General features: G+C 46.6%; 3 protein-coding genes across 5 annotated transcripts in view; all 3 read right to left on the bottom strand.

The window, feature by feature from the left end:
• Window positions 1–557: 557 nt before the first annotated feature.
• LOC6602159 lies at window positions 558–1229 on the bottom strand. Its single transcript, XM_002027199.2, has 2 exons — window positions 943–1229; window positions 558–886 (listed from the first exon to the last, which is right to left on the bottom strand). The coding sequence occupies exons 1-2, from the start codon at window positions 1151–1153 to the stop codon at window positions 777–779; spliced, it is 321 nt and encodes a 106-aa protein (XP_002027235.1). The 5' UTR covers window positions 1154–1229; the 3' UTR covers window positions 558–776.
• A 1144-nt stretch (window positions 1230–2373) lies between these two features.
• Window positions 2374–3243, bottom strand: LOC6602160 (vesicle-associated membrane protein-associated protein B). Its single transcript, XM_002027200.2, has one exon. The coding sequence runs from the start codon at window positions 3141–3143 to the stop codon at window positions 2421–2423; it is 723 nt and encodes a 240-aa protein (XP_002027236.1). The 5' UTR covers window positions 3144–3243; the 3' UTR covers window positions 2374–2420.
• A 128-nt stretch (window positions 3244–3371) lies between these two features.
• The window catches only part of LOC6602161 (sterile alpha and TIR motif-containing protein 1), a 38024-nt gene continuing 22237 nt past the window's right edge, over window positions 3372–19158 (bottom strand). For all 3 annotated transcript variants that reach the window (XM_026992178.1, XM_026992179.1, XM_026992180.1), the window contains 9 exons: window positions 18649–18945; window positions 13741–14096; window positions 13283–13679; window positions 7486–9426; window positions 7237–7416; window positions 6981–7150; window positions 6621–6841; window positions 5256–6195; window positions 3372–3571 (listed from right to left, as the gene is read on the bottom strand). In XM_026992178.1, coding sequence (XP_026847979.1) covers window positions 3487–3571; window positions 5256–6195; window positions 6621–6841; window positions 6981–7150; window positions 7237–7416; window positions 7486–9426; window positions 13283–13679; window positions 13741–14096; window positions 18649–18945 — 4587 coding nt within the window. In that variant the 3' untranslated portion in view covers window positions 3372–3486. The remainder of the gene's footprint in view (window positions 3572–5255; window positions 6196–6620; window positions 6842–6980; window positions 7151–7236; window positions 7417–7485; window positions 9427–13282; window positions 13680–13740; window positions 14097–18648; window positions 18946–19158) is intronic.

Raw genomic sequence — 19158 nt, forward strand, 5'->3', positions numbered from 1 at the left:
ACGCTATATCTCGGTTAAACAGTGGCCGAGGTCGAGATTTTGATGCCGATCGACAGGCTGGATCCTCACGATCCTGGGAGAGTAGGTCCTCCCCCGATCTGGCCCTATTTGCCTGAAATATAGCCTTGCGAAGATTTGAATTTGCGTATCTTTGAAATACTGGTCTCTTCTGCACGCTATATCTCGGCTAAAATGCGGGCGATCGGGGTTCGGCATGTCTTTTCGTGACCGGGAGAGTCCTGCCAACCGAGATTTTTTTCTTCTCCGATGAGAGGACTCATCATTGGCAGGAATCTCCCGGTGACGAAAAGACATGTCACGCCCCGATCGGCCGCTGTTTGGCAGAGATATGGCGTGCAGAAAAAACTAGTATTTTAATGGTATGCAAATCCAAAACTTTTGAGGGGTATATCTCATGGATATAGACCCTTTTGGAAGGACTCAAACAACCCCACCCAGTTATATTTCCCGATTCTTCGCAAGGATGATTTTTTTCAATAGTTTTATTCACTAAAACTTATCTTAGTATAAATAAATGAACAAGCGGAAACAATTTGTATCTACTATCTAAATGAATGGAATTTCATATCCTTAATCTTAACAACAATGAGATCTATCTAGAGTCTAGTAGCCCGCGTAGCTCCTCCCTTGGTTACCATAGTCAAAGTCCTTGTTGTCGATGGCCAGGTCGAAGGATGACGATGGCTTGCTTCGGATCTTTCAAGGTGTGTGCTTCTGTCTTGCTGGGATAAGATTTTCTCTGTCTGGAATAGGACTCAGTCTGTCTCGAATACGCCTCGGTAATGCTTGGATAGGTCTCCGTCTGGTGGGGCGCAATCGGATAGTCGTATCAGGCGTGTGGCAAAGCTTTGGGTACATAAGTCCTCTGTGAAGGAAGATATATTTTAAAATAAATCCATAATTATATACTTTTTCACTTACGCGTCTCGATGCTAAAGCCGAGCGTTTGATTTCGCCGTCGATCACTGGTCCCTGCTGCAGTGGACTGGCCGCCACATTGTCGACTCAGCGACACAGCAGGACAGCCAATGGCTGCCACAGTCCAGCTAGGTGCACATCCTTTGGGCCTCCCAAAAATACGAGGAGCTACGGCGGAGGAGAAAACAGCGTGGGACGCAAGGAAGAGGGCCATGGTACTGTCCGGACCCAAAGGTCGCACAGGCCGCAGGCCACAGGTCGCAGCTCGCGACAGGAAGCAGGTCCTGAGGGGCTCACGGCGTCGTGGTCTCCTGCGCGAAAGAGCCTGCGAGGAGTTTGCGATTTCAACCGGTCAGGCGGCTGGAGTGGACAGCCGTATACTCGCTCATATGAACCGGAAGACCAGAAGGGTGAAGCCCCTGGTAAAAGATGGTGGGCATATCGGTGTCCACGGGCACGCAAGAGCACGTTCTGCTAAAAAGAAAGGAGGAGTTAAATAAAGTAAATGATAATAACAATAGCTTAATAGCTTTACCTGACGGGGTATGAGAAGGTAATCGCGGCACACAGTTTGTGGGCAGAGGGGGGAAAATCACCAGAGCGGCGCAAGGCACGAAAAAGTGAAGGTAAAGAGCTCGATCCGCTTATCCGGAGAAATAGATCATGAAATATGCACTCAGAGGAAAAAAAGCAATTCGTAATCTTTATTGGAAGCTGGGATCATCGGTTTTCAGTTTATTTTCAACAGGGTTTCCAGGGTCTTCGGCTCTGGCTTTCCGCTACCGCCGTGTCCTAAATACCTCGAGGACCGTGTATAAACGAAAAGAATAACGGACAGCTCAATAGGGGAGACAACGCACATGAGAGAATAACAGACGCAGGCAGCTCTATAAATGCTTGTTATGTACTATGTAATAGCAATAAAACATAGCATAAATCAACAACACAAGAAAGAGCAGCACAGCTGTAATTTCTAATCAATAGAAACAACACCAGAAAGAGCAGCAACGATAGAAACTCGAACGCTGCTGCTCTTTCTGGTGTTCATATATCTACATATGTATGATACAGCTTGGATTTTCTATTGATCATTTTCATATATGTGACAATTTTTTTTAAATTTTAAATACAAAAGGTGCCTATCATTCATTAATGAACATTTTTCATTGAAAAATCAGTCGGTCTGTATATTTTAAAAAAATTTCAAAATTTAACCGACACAATTTTTTGTATATATGTATGTATGTACATATGTATGTATATGTCTGGCAGCATTAATTACGACAGAGTCACGACTTATCGATAGAAAATTTGGAAAAATTCGGCTGTTAGGCCGCCACTTAAAGCACAATTTAAATGTTGTTCTTGCATGAGGCGATTTTGTGAATTCCACGAGTTTTCTATGGCAAAAATATACAAAAAAACGAAAATAAATTCATTTTAAAAAAATTCATTTTTAATTTCTTTTACAGAACAGTTCTTCAGAAAGCTTGCTCAAAAAGTTTTAGTATTGCATTGCCGTAATTACCAAAGAATATGATGGCACCGACGATGAGAAGTCCGGCCAAAAACATGAACCTGTTAGGAGAACGCTGGCGAAGCAGTTTCCTGACTTTTTTCCCTTTCTGAGCAGGATCACGTAATTCCTTGATTTCCTGTGTCAAGTCCTGACGCACCTTCTCAAGACTATCAACTTTCTTCTGTAACATATCTTTGTCCTGCAGCTCCAGCTTGATGGCAGCCAGGGCGTCGTACACACGATCGGACACTTCAGTTGTCTCTCCACCAGCAGTGTGGCGGATGGACGCGTCCAAATTGTTAGTCAACTCGCAACGGACCCTGCCTTCCCACACTTTAGTCGAGTCCAGACCCCTGAAGAACTGGTGCACATCATCCACGTGATCTGTAACTTCGCTAGCCAAAATAAGGAATTTGTGACGCTTCTCAAACAGGTTCGGGGTCAGAGACAACGTCGTCGGCTGCATGTAAATTTTTATGTTGACCGACGATTTGGCAGAAAGTATCCCAACGTTCGGGCGAACACAGAACAATTCTGGCGAGGTTGTCTTCATCTTGAACGCGACATCCTTTTCGGTCAGACTGCGAATAACCAGAGTGCGCTTGAACGTCTTGTCGAACGGCCCCTTGAAAATAAGGGCATCAGCTGGCTCGTGGGCTATTATATCTGCTATATTCTTTGCCATTGTAATTTTGAAACTTATTTCAGTTCGGTTTACGGAATTTTTTTGTTCTGTTCAAAAAACGATGTGTCTAGATAAGTTTGTGAGACGAAATGACGAAAAGAAAATAAAACCAACGTAGCAAAATAATGGACAAAAAAAAGGCCTACTTTTACGGTTTAGGTGTACGGCTTACAGCACTGAAACACAGCTCAGTAGAGTTGCCAAGCCTGCTGGAAGTTTCAAATGTTGTTTCGTTAGAATATTTTTTATTATTCTTTGATTCGTTTTATATACAGTTTCGTCGTGGTAAAATTCGTTGAGTAATTGCTCTGGAGTGCTCTGGGAGTGGAGTGTATGTGGAGTGCTACCAGAATATCATGCGTCCAGCATTTGGGGAAGTGGCCTTGGCCAGAATTATGCCCGACAGCTCTTCGTCCTCCAGTTCGTTGCTGTTTTGTGCATTGAAGGGGGTAAGGAGAGTCGCATTAGGCTTACAGTTAACATGGACTTATCATGGTTTATATACACATTTATAGCTAATGTTATTGGTGTTTCTTGATCTGTTTTATTTGTTTCATAATAAATAACAATATGAATGTGGCTTGTTGTCGAGACAGCTGATGCTGGGGTGGTGGTGGGAGGCCGTCGATCACATCACCTCATTAGATGGGGGTTTTCGATGAGTGTGCTGATCGAAGTCGATTCGCAGTTGTGGGTGGTTTGATTTTTGGGTGTTTGTGTGTGGTGTGCGTGGGCGGGCGGGAGTACAGTCACAGGGATAACAACAGTTACAACGAATTGCAGCAGTAGCCAATTTTGCTCTCATGGTCTGCAAAACAGAATCCAGATAGCGAGAAAGAGAGTGGAAGAAAAGAAAGAAATAGAGAGAAAATATACAAATGGAGAAAGAATCAAATAAAAGCTAATCGAAATTCCGTTAGCAGCACAAAAACAAGACACAAAACGAAACAAAAAACGAAACGAAACAAAAAGAGGAATGAGAACATGCGTATGAGAGATGGAAAGATGTCAGATGGACTGATAAAGCAGGTGGACAGGGGGCAGGTGGCAGGTGGAAATAATACACATTTCATTTTATTAATTCACATTTTTTATTCTTTTTGATTTGTAGTGGTTGTTCTTTTCTCTTGCGTTTTCTTTCTGGTTTTGTTTTAAATTAAATCGTTTCGAGGCACTTAGTAGGCCAATTTATAGGCACTATTTAAATATTAAATATATATGTATATTGCAAAAAAAATCAATTAAAATATGCTAAAAATTAAGTATTGTACAGCATTTGTTTCTGTTATGTAAATTTTGCATTTAAATAAATTTCAGTTTCGTTTATCGTTTAAATATCACTTAAATAGGTTCGTTTCAAGCCACTTAATTGGTTTTAAATTTTTTTTTTCTTTTTTTTTAACTTTTTTGCGGACGGTTACAAGAACAAATAAAAAAAATATTTTAAAAAATATATTAACTATAAATAGAATATTACATATAGGGTGTGTTTCTATTGTATTTTTGTTTCTTCTTTTTTTGTTTGTTGGTTTATAAATTAGGTTTCGTGGTTATGCAGTCGTTAATGTTGTTTTGTGGTTTGTTTTCTCATAAATTAGTTTATCAATTGCAGTTTAAATTCGCTTTCTCATTTGTCACAAAAGATAATTAGTTAATTTACCAAAAATCAACAACTAATCACAAGGCAAATAGACTTTCTAGAGCGAGAGAGAGAGAGAGAGAAAGATGGTGGGAGGAGGGACGTTCGGTTTTGCTTTTGGCAACGCAGGCGAGTTTTAGTGGATGGCTTAGCTTAACGAGTATAAACAACGAGTGGCGAGCGATAATTTGCTAGCGAGAGTACCAACACCAGAGGGAGAGAGAGAGACAGAGAAGTACAGCGAGTGGAGAGATAGAGAGTTGTGTGGGGACCAGGGGTAGGATTAGACGTGAGTATGAGTATGAAGAAGGCATGAGATTCGGTATTAGATGGCACAAATGCAACGAGTAGCGAGTAACAGGCACTTAGTGAGCGAAATACTAAACTAGATGAGTGGAAGTAGCGAGTGACGCGTCAAGACAGCTTCGCTTTGCTCAACGTTTTGGCTTTGCTTGGCTTACGGTTTGGCTTACTTTTTGATCAGCGAGCGAACCTTCTTCATCGTGCGATTGAAGATGGTCTTGTTGTTGCTGGCACTGTTGTTAGAGCCCAGCGACGAGTTGGACGTCTTGTTGCTGTTCAGGCTCCCGCCGCGATGCACATGCGCCGCCGCCCGCTGCTGGTTTCCATGCGGCTGCTGCACCTGCGACTTAGGCGACTGCCCATCCTCCCGCTCGCTCTCCGTCGAGCTGACGCCCTCGGGACTCTGGCGACTGTAATGCGGTTGCATAGGTCGCTCTGGCGTTGGGGATTTCGAGGAGGAGCTCTGATCACGTCGCTGGGGCTGCGGCGTCAGTGGCATGGCCAGATTCTGCATGCTCTGCGTCTCGTCCGTGGGCTCGATGCTCGGAGGCAGTAGCTCAGCCAGCGTCTGCTTCGACAGTATGTGATCCAAGCTCCGCGACTTGCGATGCTGTTGCACATTCGGCGGCGGCGCCAGGCGCTTCTCTCGCCTCGTCACATGGTCGCACGTATCCGTGTCCGCTGGCTCCTCGTCCTCCGGCTGTAGGGTGCACGTGGAGCTGGCATTCGTCAGCGCTGTGCTGCCGGCCGTCACCATGGCCGCCGCTGCCGCTATCCTCTGCTCCGGCGTGGCCAGACTGCTCTGGCTGGCGGAGGCCTGGTCCAACAGCCCATCGACGCTGTGCGACCGATAGCCACTGCCCATGCCAGCGCTGTGCCCCAGACCAGCGGCGGAGCTGCGTCGCGGCGGCAGATACGCCAGTGGCATCATGTTCTGCATGGAGGCCGAGCCAGCTCCGGATTTGTGGAGCAATGCCGCCTGCTGGGTGCGATAAGGTGGCAGAATGTTGGAGCGCTTTCCGTGCCTGGCGTAGCCGCTCAGCTGTGAGGTGCTGCCCCGTTGGCGGGCCGGTGAGGGGGATTGCCGGTATCTATTTGCCTGGTGATTAGCTGCGAGTTTCGAGCGAGTTTTTAGCGAGTATCGAGTGGTGTTTTTTTGCAATCAGAATTAAAGTATTATTATCATTATTAGGTGGTAGAGTAAGAAAGAGAGAGAGATAGAGAGTAATGTGTGTGTTTGTGTGTGTCAGTGGGTGAGAGAGACTGGGGGTGGGTTCGAGGAGGGTGGGAGATAGAGAGTAGTGTGCTCAAAGGCTTGAACTTTGACCGTAACTTGAGGAGAATCTCCGCTTAACCTTAAGACATATTCGAGGGAGGTCGTGAGGCTCAGTTTTGCTTGTTTTTTTTCTTTCTATGGGGTCTCTACGCCGGACTCTGGCTCCGGTTGGGAGTTGAATTTGCATTTGCATTTGCGTTTGCATTTGAACTTGAACTGGAGTTGGAGTTGGGAGTAGTACTACTCGTTGTTGGCCCACCTTGTCCGCTGCCATTGGCCGCCATCAGGCCATCCACCACACTGCCTGCGCCGCCGACACCACCGCCGCCGCCGCCTCCTCCACCGCTGGATGATGCTCCTCCTCCTCCTCCACTCTGGTAGTCGGAATCGTTGCTGTGCATTCTTTGGTATGACACCGCTCCGGGCGTCCCAGGCACCATGGCCGCAATGCGATCGATATTCTTTTCGCCGCGCAAAAATCTGCCGCATCAGAAGAATGGGAATTATTTGAGTTTCGAAAAATTGACACAGAAATTGCAAGATTGAGGAATTGAGGTAGATCCCAGCCAGATCCCAAATTGCTTCCCATGCGCGTCTCTAAATGCGTCGCTTAATATACCTTTCGAGCTTGTCGATGCATGCATCCTGGTAGTCATGGATCCAGCTGACGCCATTGAAGTGCGCCACACTGCGCATATCCTCTGGCAGCTTCTCCACCTCCGGCCAATCAAAGTGCTGATCCATAATTGGTATAATGTTGCAATTGGAGTTCAAGGCAGCCACAATTTCCTATACGAACGAGCGAAAGAACAAAAGAAGGGGCAGACCGTTCTTGAGTAAACATTTCCTTCACTGTTCGATTGAGAGACACTTACGCGATGCACCCAATCCTTACAGTCCTCGTCGGCAATGCAGCGATGCAGGGCATCGGGTGTTAATACTAAAACAAAGTTCTTTGCCTGCCGAATACTGTTCAGGAGTCCATTGTCGAACTTTCCCGCCTCCAGACGCTCCACATCGATGAAAACTGAGAAGCCACGCAGCTGCAGATGGACCTACAGAGGAAGAAGTGTCATTGTTCCATTATTATATATATCTCTAAACTATAGCAAAAATATCCTTACCTTCAGTAAGCTGGCCAACTGTGAGCCATTGGAACGTCTGTAGCTGACAAACACATCCAGAGTCTTGGCCATGTTCTCCTCGGAGGAGCTGGGCAGCGAGTTCTCTAGATTCTTCACTGCATTTAGGATGCGCAGGCGATGGATGGAGTTGTGGATGCCACACTCCGTCATTAGCATGTCCTCGTTGACGTGCGGCAGGGCGCATTTGTCGATGCCGGCATTCAGCATGGCGTATGTGTAGGTGCAGTAGTCGGTGCCGATCTCCGAGAGAAACTGGTGCATTTTGGCCGTGTCCTTGGAGGAGTAGTCGGCCATGCGTTTGAGATTTTGCAGTTCACGCTCGAAGCGCCGCAGCAGGATGCCGTTGCCGATGCCAATGTCGTCGCGCAGGTTGTCCTGGTTGAGCTTCAGCAGCAGATCGCCGTCCACCTGGGACTCCTCGAACCGGTCGATGTAGCCATTGAACCCGATCTGCTTAACCCATTCCTGCACATCCTCGACGGACCACAGGGGCACCTGTTGCGACAGCTTGTGAGGCACTGTCTCTCCGATGAGGCGCAGCGCCTGGGCGGCGAACTTCGAGGCGATGGCGTTCGGGCAGCTGGCCACAGTCTTGAGCGCTTCGATGGCATTGATCTCGCGGAAGATGTCGGTGTTTCCCTGCTCCCGCTTGATGCCCGCCTCCATGCAGAAGTGGAAGGCGGCCAGGTTGCGGGCCTCCTCGCGATTGGAGCTGAGGACGGGCACCAGACGCTTCAGCCAGTGCTTGCTCTGGCCGTGCGCATGCGCCAGGTTCGAGCGGGCAAAGGCCGAAGGATCGTGGGTCGTCACAAACGGTTCCACCAGATCCAGGCAGCCAGACTTCAGGACCTCCGCCTCGATCTCCTTGTTGGCCACCAGAACGGCAATGGCCAGACAGGCGTAGTACTTGATGTTGTCGTCGTTGTGGAAGGCCAGCGGGAAGAGCCACATGGGCACCTTTCGCAGTATCATCTCCTCCTGGTTCTCGGCCCCGCCGTAGAGCGACAGATTGGCCAAGGCACTGGCACAGTGTCGCAGCGTCTCCACGTCGCTGGTGCGGCACTCGAAGAGCACGGCATCGAGGCCTCCCAGCCGGATCACATCCGAACAGGTCCCCTCCGAGTGCTTGAAGAGGTGCTCGAGAATGCCAGTGCCGACGCGCGAGTGCTCCATGTTGGATTTCTTCGTGCAGACGCAGGCCACATTCACGACCTTGTCCAGGCCGTTGTCCACCACATGCTTGCGGTTCTCGGTGGTGAGGCACTGCTCCAGCAACTGGGCGGAAGAGAACTGCAGCGTGAGGTCTTTGTGAACGCAGTTCTTCATGAGCAGATCGAGGCCGCCGCTCTGCCGGAGGGAGTTGCACAGGGAGTAGCCTAGCTCGTGTCCGTGGGTGGGCACAGCCCAGGCCCTGCGGATCACCTCGTTGATCTTCTCCAGATACTCGGTCTTCTCCTTGCCGACATTCATCGCCTGGCCGCTGCTGGTGCCTCCACTTCCGCTCTCATCATCCTGCAGCGAGCTGACGAACGAGGTGAGCACATTCGAATACTTGTTGATGGTCTGCTCGATCTCCTGCTGGCCACTGCCAGCCGTCAGGGACTTGAGGTCGTCCAGCTTGAGGTCCGTGAGCTTCACCATTTGGCCATTCATCGCGGACATCTGGGAGGAGGAGGTGATCATGCTGCTGCCCGAGCTGGAGACGCCCTTGTGGGTCATCGAGTAGTTGGCCTGCGAGGCCGAGGACACGTGCTTCTCCTGGCTGATGATCCCGTTAGAGGTCATCGTCTGCGACTGCTGTGACTGCGAGATCGCCTTCTTGTCCGCGGAGAAGGTGTCGCTCTGCACCTTAATACTGGCGGCGGCCACATTGTTGCTCGCCTGTTGTGTGATGTCGCCGGTGCGCAGCGAGAGGGCCTCCTAAATGGGTCAAAGGTAAAGTATAACAGTTAGTATTACACTGTAACATGGTTGAGAATACTATATAACATGCTGCATAAAGTCAGGATTTACTCAAGTCGAATACAACAAAAGTCTACGAATGTCTTAACATACAGGGGAATGCTGGGAATTGTTTATGAGACGTATAACACTTTATAGGACAGTCTTTTAGCATAAAAAACAATTTTTCAGCTGTCATAGACTAACACAAAAACAGAAAATTACTTTTGGGGTTCAATTAAGTATGTATAACAGATTTAAAAGTTTAATACAAACTGTTATACACTTTAATGTACGCTTGAAATGGTTGGCGATGCCTAAATATGGACGTATAACATTTTAAAAAGTGTTATACGCACTGTTATTCCTTTTGGTTTACAAAATCAAGAATTTTCCTTTAGATTTTCCCCTCTAGTACAACATAACCCCTGTTATACTGTTATACCTTGCTCTGTTCTACCTCTATGGGTATTTCGCGCACATTATTCATGTGTTTGTTGTTGCTGTTGTTGTGGCTTGTGGTTGTTGTGGCTGCGGCGTGATTGTTGGTGTTGTGGTTGTTGTTGTGGTGGCTGTGGTTGGGCGCTGGTGGTGGCAATTGTTGTGGCGGTGGTGTCGGTGACAGTGGACGGTTGGCAATTGGCTGTAAGGGCGGATTAGAACTTTTACGTACTCTGGTGTGAGAGCTAGAGCTCGAACTAGAGGACGACGACGAGGAGGAGGCCGAACAGGCTGAGGATGCTGAGGCCGCAGAGGACGAGGCTCCAGACATTCTGGCAGCGGACGCAGTGGACATGGTAGCGGCAGCTGTCGTCGCACCCACCACCTGGATGGGCTGCGGGGGCGGTGAGAGCGGAGAGGTGAGCCCAAAGCGATTGCTGGGCGTGGCCACAGGTGGCGGCGATAGTGGCATCTCCACTATGGGACTGGGCGAACGTCCGGGCGTAAAGTCCGACTGTCCGCTCGAACGGAAGATGCCCTTGCGGACGGGCCAAGGCGCCTGATTGTTGGACATGCCTTTCGCCGACCCCGGAATACAGGAAGGAAGCAGTGCCGCGTGGTGCCGAGTATTTCAATGTCAAAGTTGTCGAATCGGTAGTTGCAGATTCCTTTCCGATGTTTCTTGAACTATATATAATCGGACACTGAATGTTTCTCTTTCGCTTTCCGTGTGTACTTTTCTGCTATTCCGATATTCAGTCTTATATACTTTTTACATATATTTTCATTCACATAAAAATAGCGCACAAATTGGCTGCGCCGACGTTGCCGTCACTTTCTCTGTGTCCGTGTTTAAGAGAGTGTATCGTATCGGATCGCCGTGTCGGTGTCCGTGTCCGTATCCGTGTTTGTGGCAGAGTGTGCTTTGTGGATGTGCGTGTGACACTGACCGACAAATAGAGCTTGTAATATTTTACAGTTTCATGACAATTAGCGGAGCACTTGACGAAGCTTTTCAGTACAAAATGGGGATGGGAATGGGGATGGCGAAGGCGATGGCGATGGCGATGCCGATGATGCAGTCGAACACTTGTTGATCCACAATTTGCATACAAAACGGGGGATAAAAAAAAAACCTAATTAAAGCTCACATAGCGTCGCAGGCGGTAGGCCATCTTGTGTCAAGTGTTTTTATTGGTTTCTTTCAATGGTATTTCGTTGGGTTCCGATCCGTGTTATTTCCCTAAATTGTTGCTTTTCTTGTATCACACATGTTTCGTCAAGTGGAATTTCATCACTGATTTCGTTCAGTTTTTCGATATTTCGAAACTTGCTCGATCGTCAAGGTCAGCTTTCAACGTGGAATACGTACATATTTTCCATATAGTCCATGTATGAGAACTTTCACACTCCGCAAACCCAAAACCGATTCGAATTGTTTTGTTTCCCAATTAGAGGGTCTTTGTCACTTGCACTCTACTATATATCGTACATACACATGTATATTGATACAGTTGTGGATCTAGCCACAGACACACATCGGATTCGTTCGAGCACTCATCGTATATATGCATACGATTATATTCGGTTCTGTTCTGTTCTGTTTTGCTCTGCTCTATTCTGTTATATGTAGTATTTCTATATCTGCATAGATTTCATGTGTTGCTGTTCGAAACGCTCGCGACGCTCGTCTGTCTGCTACTGGGGCCCGCGCGTATCGCTCTGCGCCAATATATTCTAAATAATTTTCGAAAATAAAACAAAAGAGAACCCCCCGAAAGCAACGGCAGAGCAATTCTTTCCAAAATTCAGAGCGCAAGACCATGGGAAATAAATCAAAAATCGGATGGGGATATTGGGGAGATCACGGGGACGGGACCGCGGACTATGATGGTTCTTTGTTACTTCTGGGAAATAGTTTCGGCGGGAGCAATGCGTGCCGTTGCTTGGCTGTTCTGCAATTGACGCAAATGTCCTAAGACGATTTGGATTGGGTTCGTGGAACCATAAAAACGATATCAAAGTATTTTCATTGGATTTTCTTTATTAATATTCACATCTTGAGCACTTGTTAGCATCGGTCCGGTACGGTCCGGTCCGGTCCCTCCTTCTGTATTCCACATGGAGCGTGGCTGACTGTCTGTCTGTCTGTCTGTCTGCCTGCCCGATTGTTTGGCTGAGGGCCAAGCACAAGCAAGCACCCATTGAGATTGATGCTCTCGTGTGTCTTTGTTGTTGCTGTTGTTGGGGCTCTGTTGTTATATTGGGGCACTGTTTTTGATGTATGATCTGTTGATGGGTCGTATTGTGATGGATTTTGAGGGCGTATTTTAAAGTGCTCGGGTATAACAGTTTTGAAGCTGTTCTATGAACTGTTCTACGCACTTTAAAATGATTTTATTAACTGAGAATATGACTCTTGTAGCTGTTATACGCATGTCTAGGGTGCTATTTTACTTTGTCCAGCTGTTATACATTGAAAATACCTGTTCGTTCTACATATAAGAAACACAAGAACTCTGACCCTTGGCATTTATCGTATCATTGCGGCGCATTTGACAGCAATATTTCATCAGGCCGTCGTAAAATGATTAAGGCTAATATACCGCCAGACAAATCATCAATGATGTAATACAGCAAGCCCTCGCCGACCGTCCGATTAGATAAATTCCCTCGAACAGCGAGTGGTTTTTCCGCGTTACCCTGGGTAACAGGTGTACCCAAAACAGAGGCACAAACAAAAACGATCTGTGCAGGGGGGCGGCAGGGCAGTTAGGAGTGCCTCGTACCTCGAACCTCGTACCTGAACTCTTTTCAGCATGCTTCTTGGGGCTTTTTCCTTGGGTCCTGTCTTCGTTTTGCAATAGTTTCGCATGAAGTGGGGGCTGCTCCGCAGGAGCAGGCACTTGTTTAGGAACATTTCACATAACGATTGCCCGCTTTTTGGCGCCAGGGTATTGATTTTCTTTGTTCCAAACTTTCACTTTCTTTTTGGAAGAGTTTTCACTGGTCAGGACTGGGACTTGGACTTGGACTTGGACTGGGACTGGGACTCCATTAACGCCTTGGCGCGTGTCCCTTATGCGACCTTAACATGCACGCGATGGAATTCCAACTGAAAGCCGAAAGGAGTGCCCGTCTAACAGTTAGCTAAAGCTACCCTCAAGGGTTGCTGCTCCTGCACGCTCCCCTTTGTTACGCTACCACCCACCCACCCCACACACACACGCCAGAAAGCTTTGTGCGAAAGCTTTTCGCTACAGAAAGGGCAACAGATTTCTGGGGGCTGGTTCAATGACAGGTTCAATGCAGCAGGTTATTAGCTTTGATTCCAGATTGCATGCCATTCCCCCTGGTACCGCTGGGACCACGGGGACCGCTCTGGGAGACTCACCTTAATGACAGCTGCATTCTCCTCCGTTTTGACGCCGTCCACCTCCAGTCGATTCCTCATCGCCGACGCAGCCTTGTTCTCTTTGTAGTCTATGTCCCCGGCCTGGAGTCGCTTCATCTCCGCCGAGTTGCTGGTGGCCTGCTCGGAGCTGTAGCCATCGGTGACGACCTTCGTCTTGGACTCCGTTTTCATGCGCTTCTCCTGGAACTTGATCGTGTCGATCGTCTTGCTGGAGCCACTCAGCCCACTGCTGGCGCTCAGCTGCGCTGCCGTGGGATGTGAGAGGTCGAGGCCGCTGCCAAAATGATTGTGCGGGCAGTCGTCGTCATCGGGCAGGGTCACGATCACATTGCTGTCGTCGTCGTCATCCACGAGGTTCTCCAACGAGGCGCGAAGTCTGCAAAAGGAGGCGTTTAGTTTCGTTTCGAAAAGGATTGATGATGATGGCTGGGACCCACTTCTTCTGGAGCTGTTCGATCTTGTCTTTACTGCTCATACCCCTGAGATCATCGATCGATGGATGGGCCGATTTGAGTGTGCCCGGCGTGAGACGGGCTGTTGCCGTCTGCCCGCTGCCGGGCATTATGGCTGTCGTGGGCGTGGCTGTTGCGCTGTTGGCCAAGTCGTTGATTTCCGACATGGACTTTTGTATGTTTGTGAGATCTCGCTTGACCGCCGCCGCCTTCATCTCCGAGGATGTGGACAGTGCCTGTGTGGTCGAGGATGAGCTGGAGGATGAGGAGGTTATGTGATGGTGCAGACGCTGGGATTTCTTCTCCACCCGCGTCGTAGTGCTGCTGCTGCTATTGACAACCTGCCGAAAGAACAACAAGAACAGGAGACGGAATGATAAGTAATTCATATTTTTGGCCCACAACTAAGGCTAGAAATATGCAAGGAATGTGGGTGAGTTGCGTAGACCCACATTTCAGACCCTCTTCAAATATTATATGGTACATAGTATATGGTAGATATATGCTTTATTTTCTTTGCTGTGTGGCGCTATCTTTATGGCCGGGGGCGCTTAGCGGGCTCCTTATAAATCAAATGAGCCATTTGTTTTGGAATCGACATACTATATATACGAGTGTTCCATTCGTCTGGCTTCGGGCTTAGGCACTTGCCCCAGAGATGGATGGATGGGCCTTTCAAATATTTTTGATAATTAAGGAAATGCTTTATGGCAAAAACTTTAATTTGATTTGAAAGATTTGATGATCACCGATTGATGATACCCTTGAAGGCAGCTTTTCCTTTGTTCTTCAAGTCATTGACCCGCCACTTACTGATTCCCTTTTCGGGCATATATTTATCTATATGTTTCTCAACAAATTTAAATAAATTAACTCATAAACTTATTGGGAAAAACCCAGCAGACAAAACACTTTTCTATTTATGGTTTTGTTGCAGAAAAGCTCGAGGTTTACGTGAATTTTTGACAAACGCTCGTTCAGGCGAATTACGAATCAAATCTAATTTTGGCCAAGAAGATGTGCCATGCCGCTAAAACCAAACAAGTTCATCTGTCGTGAGTCGTCTCGACTCGAGTCGAGTTGAATTGAGTCTCCCCATCATCGTGTGGGTTTGGTTCTCGCATTTATTATGGCATTCATTCCTCATTCTTCTGGTGGGGCAATAAAACATGTGCAAATACATGGGAATCGAGAGCGATTTCCGAATGGATGGCACTACGCATGCGACATGTTGGCCAAAGCCAGAGGCAAACATTGCCCTCTTCTATCGCACATCACATTCTTTCCTGACATTAACTTATCGGCAAGGTAAGGCGGCAAGGCGGCAAGGTAAGGTAACAATTTCAAGCACTCCACACACTGATCAATAAATATTTTCCTCACAGGGAGTTTGGTTTGGACATGAAATCAAATAGATTAGATATCATCGTTCTACAATATACAATATGTATGTAGTACCTATTGTTATTGTTGTGTTTTCTGTTCTCTTCAATTTTTGCGTCATTTACGAAATTATCTGAATGATGTTGCGGGACTAACCTTTTTGTGAAGAGATTGTCACACACTCACACAAGTGTGGGGGGGAAAACTTCTTGGAAAAGTATGCGAAATTCAATTGAATTTCATATTACGTATACGCCTGCGTTTCGATAAAGCACGGACACACATATGTGCATATATTCCTATGGCATATAGCAGTATAATCAGCCTGGGATGAGTGCGGGCTTATCAGAGACACACTAGCACACACACACACACACACACGGCAATTGTGGAATAGAATATACTACATGTACTATATGTGTACTAGACATATATTTTATTTTATTTTATTTCTTTTTTGGGCTGATTTCTTTCACGTTTTCCGCTTTTACAAGTTGTACACCTTTATTTTTGTTCGTTTCGATTTTGTGTGTTTGATTCCTCTTCGCAATACTGATAACAAAAGAGTGTTCGTTTTTGTTTTTGTTTTTTTTTATGTTTGATTTTGGGTTCGTTAATGCCCAAGACAGAATTCCTTGGGCATTGATTTCGTTTCTTCGTTTTGTAATTATTTAATACATATATTATTTTGATTCGCGGGGCATACACGCTAGCAATGGAAAATACAACGACAACAATTCCGCCTTTCGGTTTGGGGTTTCAGGTGTTTGGGGTTTGGTGGATTTTTTTCTTTTATTTGCTCGAGTATTTCCTGAATTTCTTAGCGCGTCGCCACTGCTGTGTTTCGTTCGTTTCGTTAACTAAAATAAAAATGAGCGCCGTGCCGAGAAATGTCTAGCTTAAGAGCAGCAGAGCAGCAGAACAGCAGAACAGCGGAGCAGCGGAAGCTTCCGAAGCTTTTTTTTAGCGGCGTTGTTGTCGTCGTCTTGCCTGTCGCCAGTTTTAAGTGGCGATCGGCAAGCGGCAGAGGAGGCACGAGTTAGAGGGAGAGGGTGATACGTTCGAGAGATAACCGGGAGAGGGCGAGAGTGAAACGTGCCCGTGTGTGCTCCCAAGAGTCGCCCTCTGTGCGTGTGTGTAATTCTAGGAAATCAAATTATGTGTCCCGCTCTCTCCTTAGGGTTTCTACGGGCGTGTGTGTTAGACGTTAATTTATGCTGTGAATAATTTGCATTTCCATAATTCTACCAACTACGGCCTGTCTGCCTACCCCCCTCCCTTCCCACCGCCGTGTGTAGTGTTCACGTTTTAGAGCTTTTGCTTCTCTAATTAACGCGTTCACCCGCTTGGCTGTTCGGTATCCAAGTTTCTTGGCTTTGATTTGCTGCCTTTGTTGTTGCTGTATCGGCAGCTTGTTGAAGATCGTATCTCGTTTTTTCTCATTTCAATTTGCGTTGTTTACTTTTCTGATTATCACGGTACTTTTTCGCCCCAAAGAGTGTGAAAGAGACAGACAGACAGGGCAGCGGACAGAGCGAAAGAGAGGCAGCGAATTTTTGAATCAATATCCGTTTAACTTTTGTTTCGGAATATTTGAATAATTAGGTGTTAATCGATGCATAATTGTTTAACGAATTCGCGTGGAATTTTCTAATAATTATATTATTATGTCGTTTAATAGGGGCTTGAGTGCATTTTAAAAGGCTTTTAGCATAATTAAAGCTGCTGTCTGTCAGTGATCTTTTCCTTAACACTTCCACGATCATAGCTGTTTCCCTTTTTGTTATATTTTCTTCTCTGATCTTCTGTATGTTCTATATTTTCTATACCTTCTACAGCACCGCTTTTCAGGCCATAATTATTTTATTTTCTTGTGCCTTACCTCAACAAATTCTACGAACAGCCAAATCATATCGCCAAATCGGTTTCTTAAACCAACTTAAATAACACATTTTTCACCAGAAAACGAAAATTGTCACCCGTTTCGTTCCGAGTCATTGAGACAATCAATTCGGACGAAAGTCAAGGGACATTTTGTGTGTTATTCAATTGAATGCGAATATGAATATGAATATGAATGAATATGCATACTATACTATATACTATACTATATGCGGTACCTAATAGATTAGAGCAAATCACACTTTTAATGTTTGAACTTGGACCTCTACCAGGATGTAAGCAGATAACCCCCATAAACCCCGAGCCCCCAAAACCCCATAAACCACGGCTAATTTAGCACGAGGCGAGTCTAAGGCGAATCTGAAGCGAGTCTGATGCTGATGATGGCGATGGTGATGCTGCTTGAGGGGACGGGTGAATCTCTGGATCTGCGACCGGTGCTTACGTCGAAGTGTGCCGCCGGCAAATGACTCACTCTCCATATATAAAGCACGACCCACAGCCAGACAAACAGAAAGAGAGAGAGAGATGACGTCTAGACAGAGTGTGGGAGAACAACGAAAACGGTAGTCGTCTGTGTGTGTGTGTGTGTGTGTGATAGGGAGATGCTTTCCCTCCCGCCTCCTGCTCCTCCCCGCCCCCAGCAGAGACCGACCTCTAACGTGTGTCATAAACGTATTACAAAAGCCAACTATTTTCGCCTCAGTACTCGTATTTACTTTGATTACGAGAGCACTAGACCATCGTTTACCGCCATAAAGTCATAAATTAATGGAAATACTGCTTGACCAAGTCAGTGGCTATTTTTGGGGGGGGCCCAGCCGAAAGCTGTCATCTTTTGATGGACGTTTTTCCTTCTGCTCGCTGATTGGCAACTTCCTTATCAAAACTTGGGAAAGTTTTTTAGATAAAAGCAACACTCGTATGAGTACTATGCAAATTCTGGTGAATACCCAAGCACATATCTAATCTATTCGAATCATAAAAACACAGAGAAAATCATAAATAAATTGTTAACAGATCGTTAAAATTGTTTAAACAACAATTGGCACAAGCGGCACGTTTTCCTCATTCCTCATTCCTCGTTCCCCATTACCCATTATCCGTTCCCCTTTTTTTGTTTGGTATATTTTTGTGTATTTCTGTGAATTATTCACTTATAATTTTGATGGTTTTTGTTCGCACTCGAGTGATTAATGCGAGTAATAACGATTCTGTTCAAACAGCAGCCATGATGTCGCCGATCAGGCGGGTGTGTGGCTAAAGCAGCAGCATAATCTTATCGGCGCGGATCGTGCATGCCAGTAAATCGTAGGCGAGAAAAGAGAAGGGCAATCGATGGCTGTTAACCTCTAAGTAGGCTTATCGGTGGAGCACAGGTACTGCGAAAATGTTGCCTGATTATGCGGCCTCCTTAAGTAATGGGCTAAATATAGGGGCTCTGGTCAGCTCTCTACCATATCTCCCGCTTCCATTACGATATCTGGGAGCTGATATCTGATGACCAGAGGCTACGTCAGATACCATTCTTGTCTAATCGTGGCGTAGTACCCCGCCCCACCCCACCCCACCCCACTCCACTCGATTTCGATTCGGTTGGGTTCTCACCTGCTGCGATGTGGATGTGGATTGATGGGAGGTTTCCTTAAGACTACTGCAAGAACTCGAGCTCGTGTTGATCTGTCGGCCACCATTGGTGGTGCCCGATCCCGATCCCGATCCAACAAGCACTCCTCCTCCTCCATTGCCATTCATGGCGGTGGGAGTGGTGCTAGTGATGCTGTTGCTGTTGCTGTTGCTGCCGCTGATGGGCTGTGGGGAGCTGTTCTTCTTGTGGAAATTCTCTATCATTGTAGAGGCTGGACTCAGCACCCCACTGGGCGAGCTATCCGAGAAGTCTGTCATCTGTAAGGACGAAACACGAGTGAAAGAGAAAGAAAACGGTTATTATCGGTGGGAAATAGTTGGTGCCTTGTGAGGCAATGGGTTTAATCGGAAATCTGTTGCTGGGTAAATCTCGGCAAACAAATGGGAAAAATGTGAATTCGCCTCAAAATACATTTAAATAATTAAAACAAATTATCATAAGTGAGAAATAGTTGCTGCCCTACAAGGCAA

Source organism: Drosophila persimilis, unplaced genomic scaffold, assembly GCF_003286085.1.
Source record: "Drosophila persimilis strain 14011-0111.01,24,50 unplaced genomic scaffold, DperRS2 tig00000715-arrow-arrow-pilon, whole genome shotgun sequence".
In the NCBI taxonomy this organism is placed as follows: domain Eukaryota; kingdom Metazoa; phylum Arthropoda; class Insecta; order Diptera; family Drosophilidae; genus Drosophila; species Drosophila persimilis.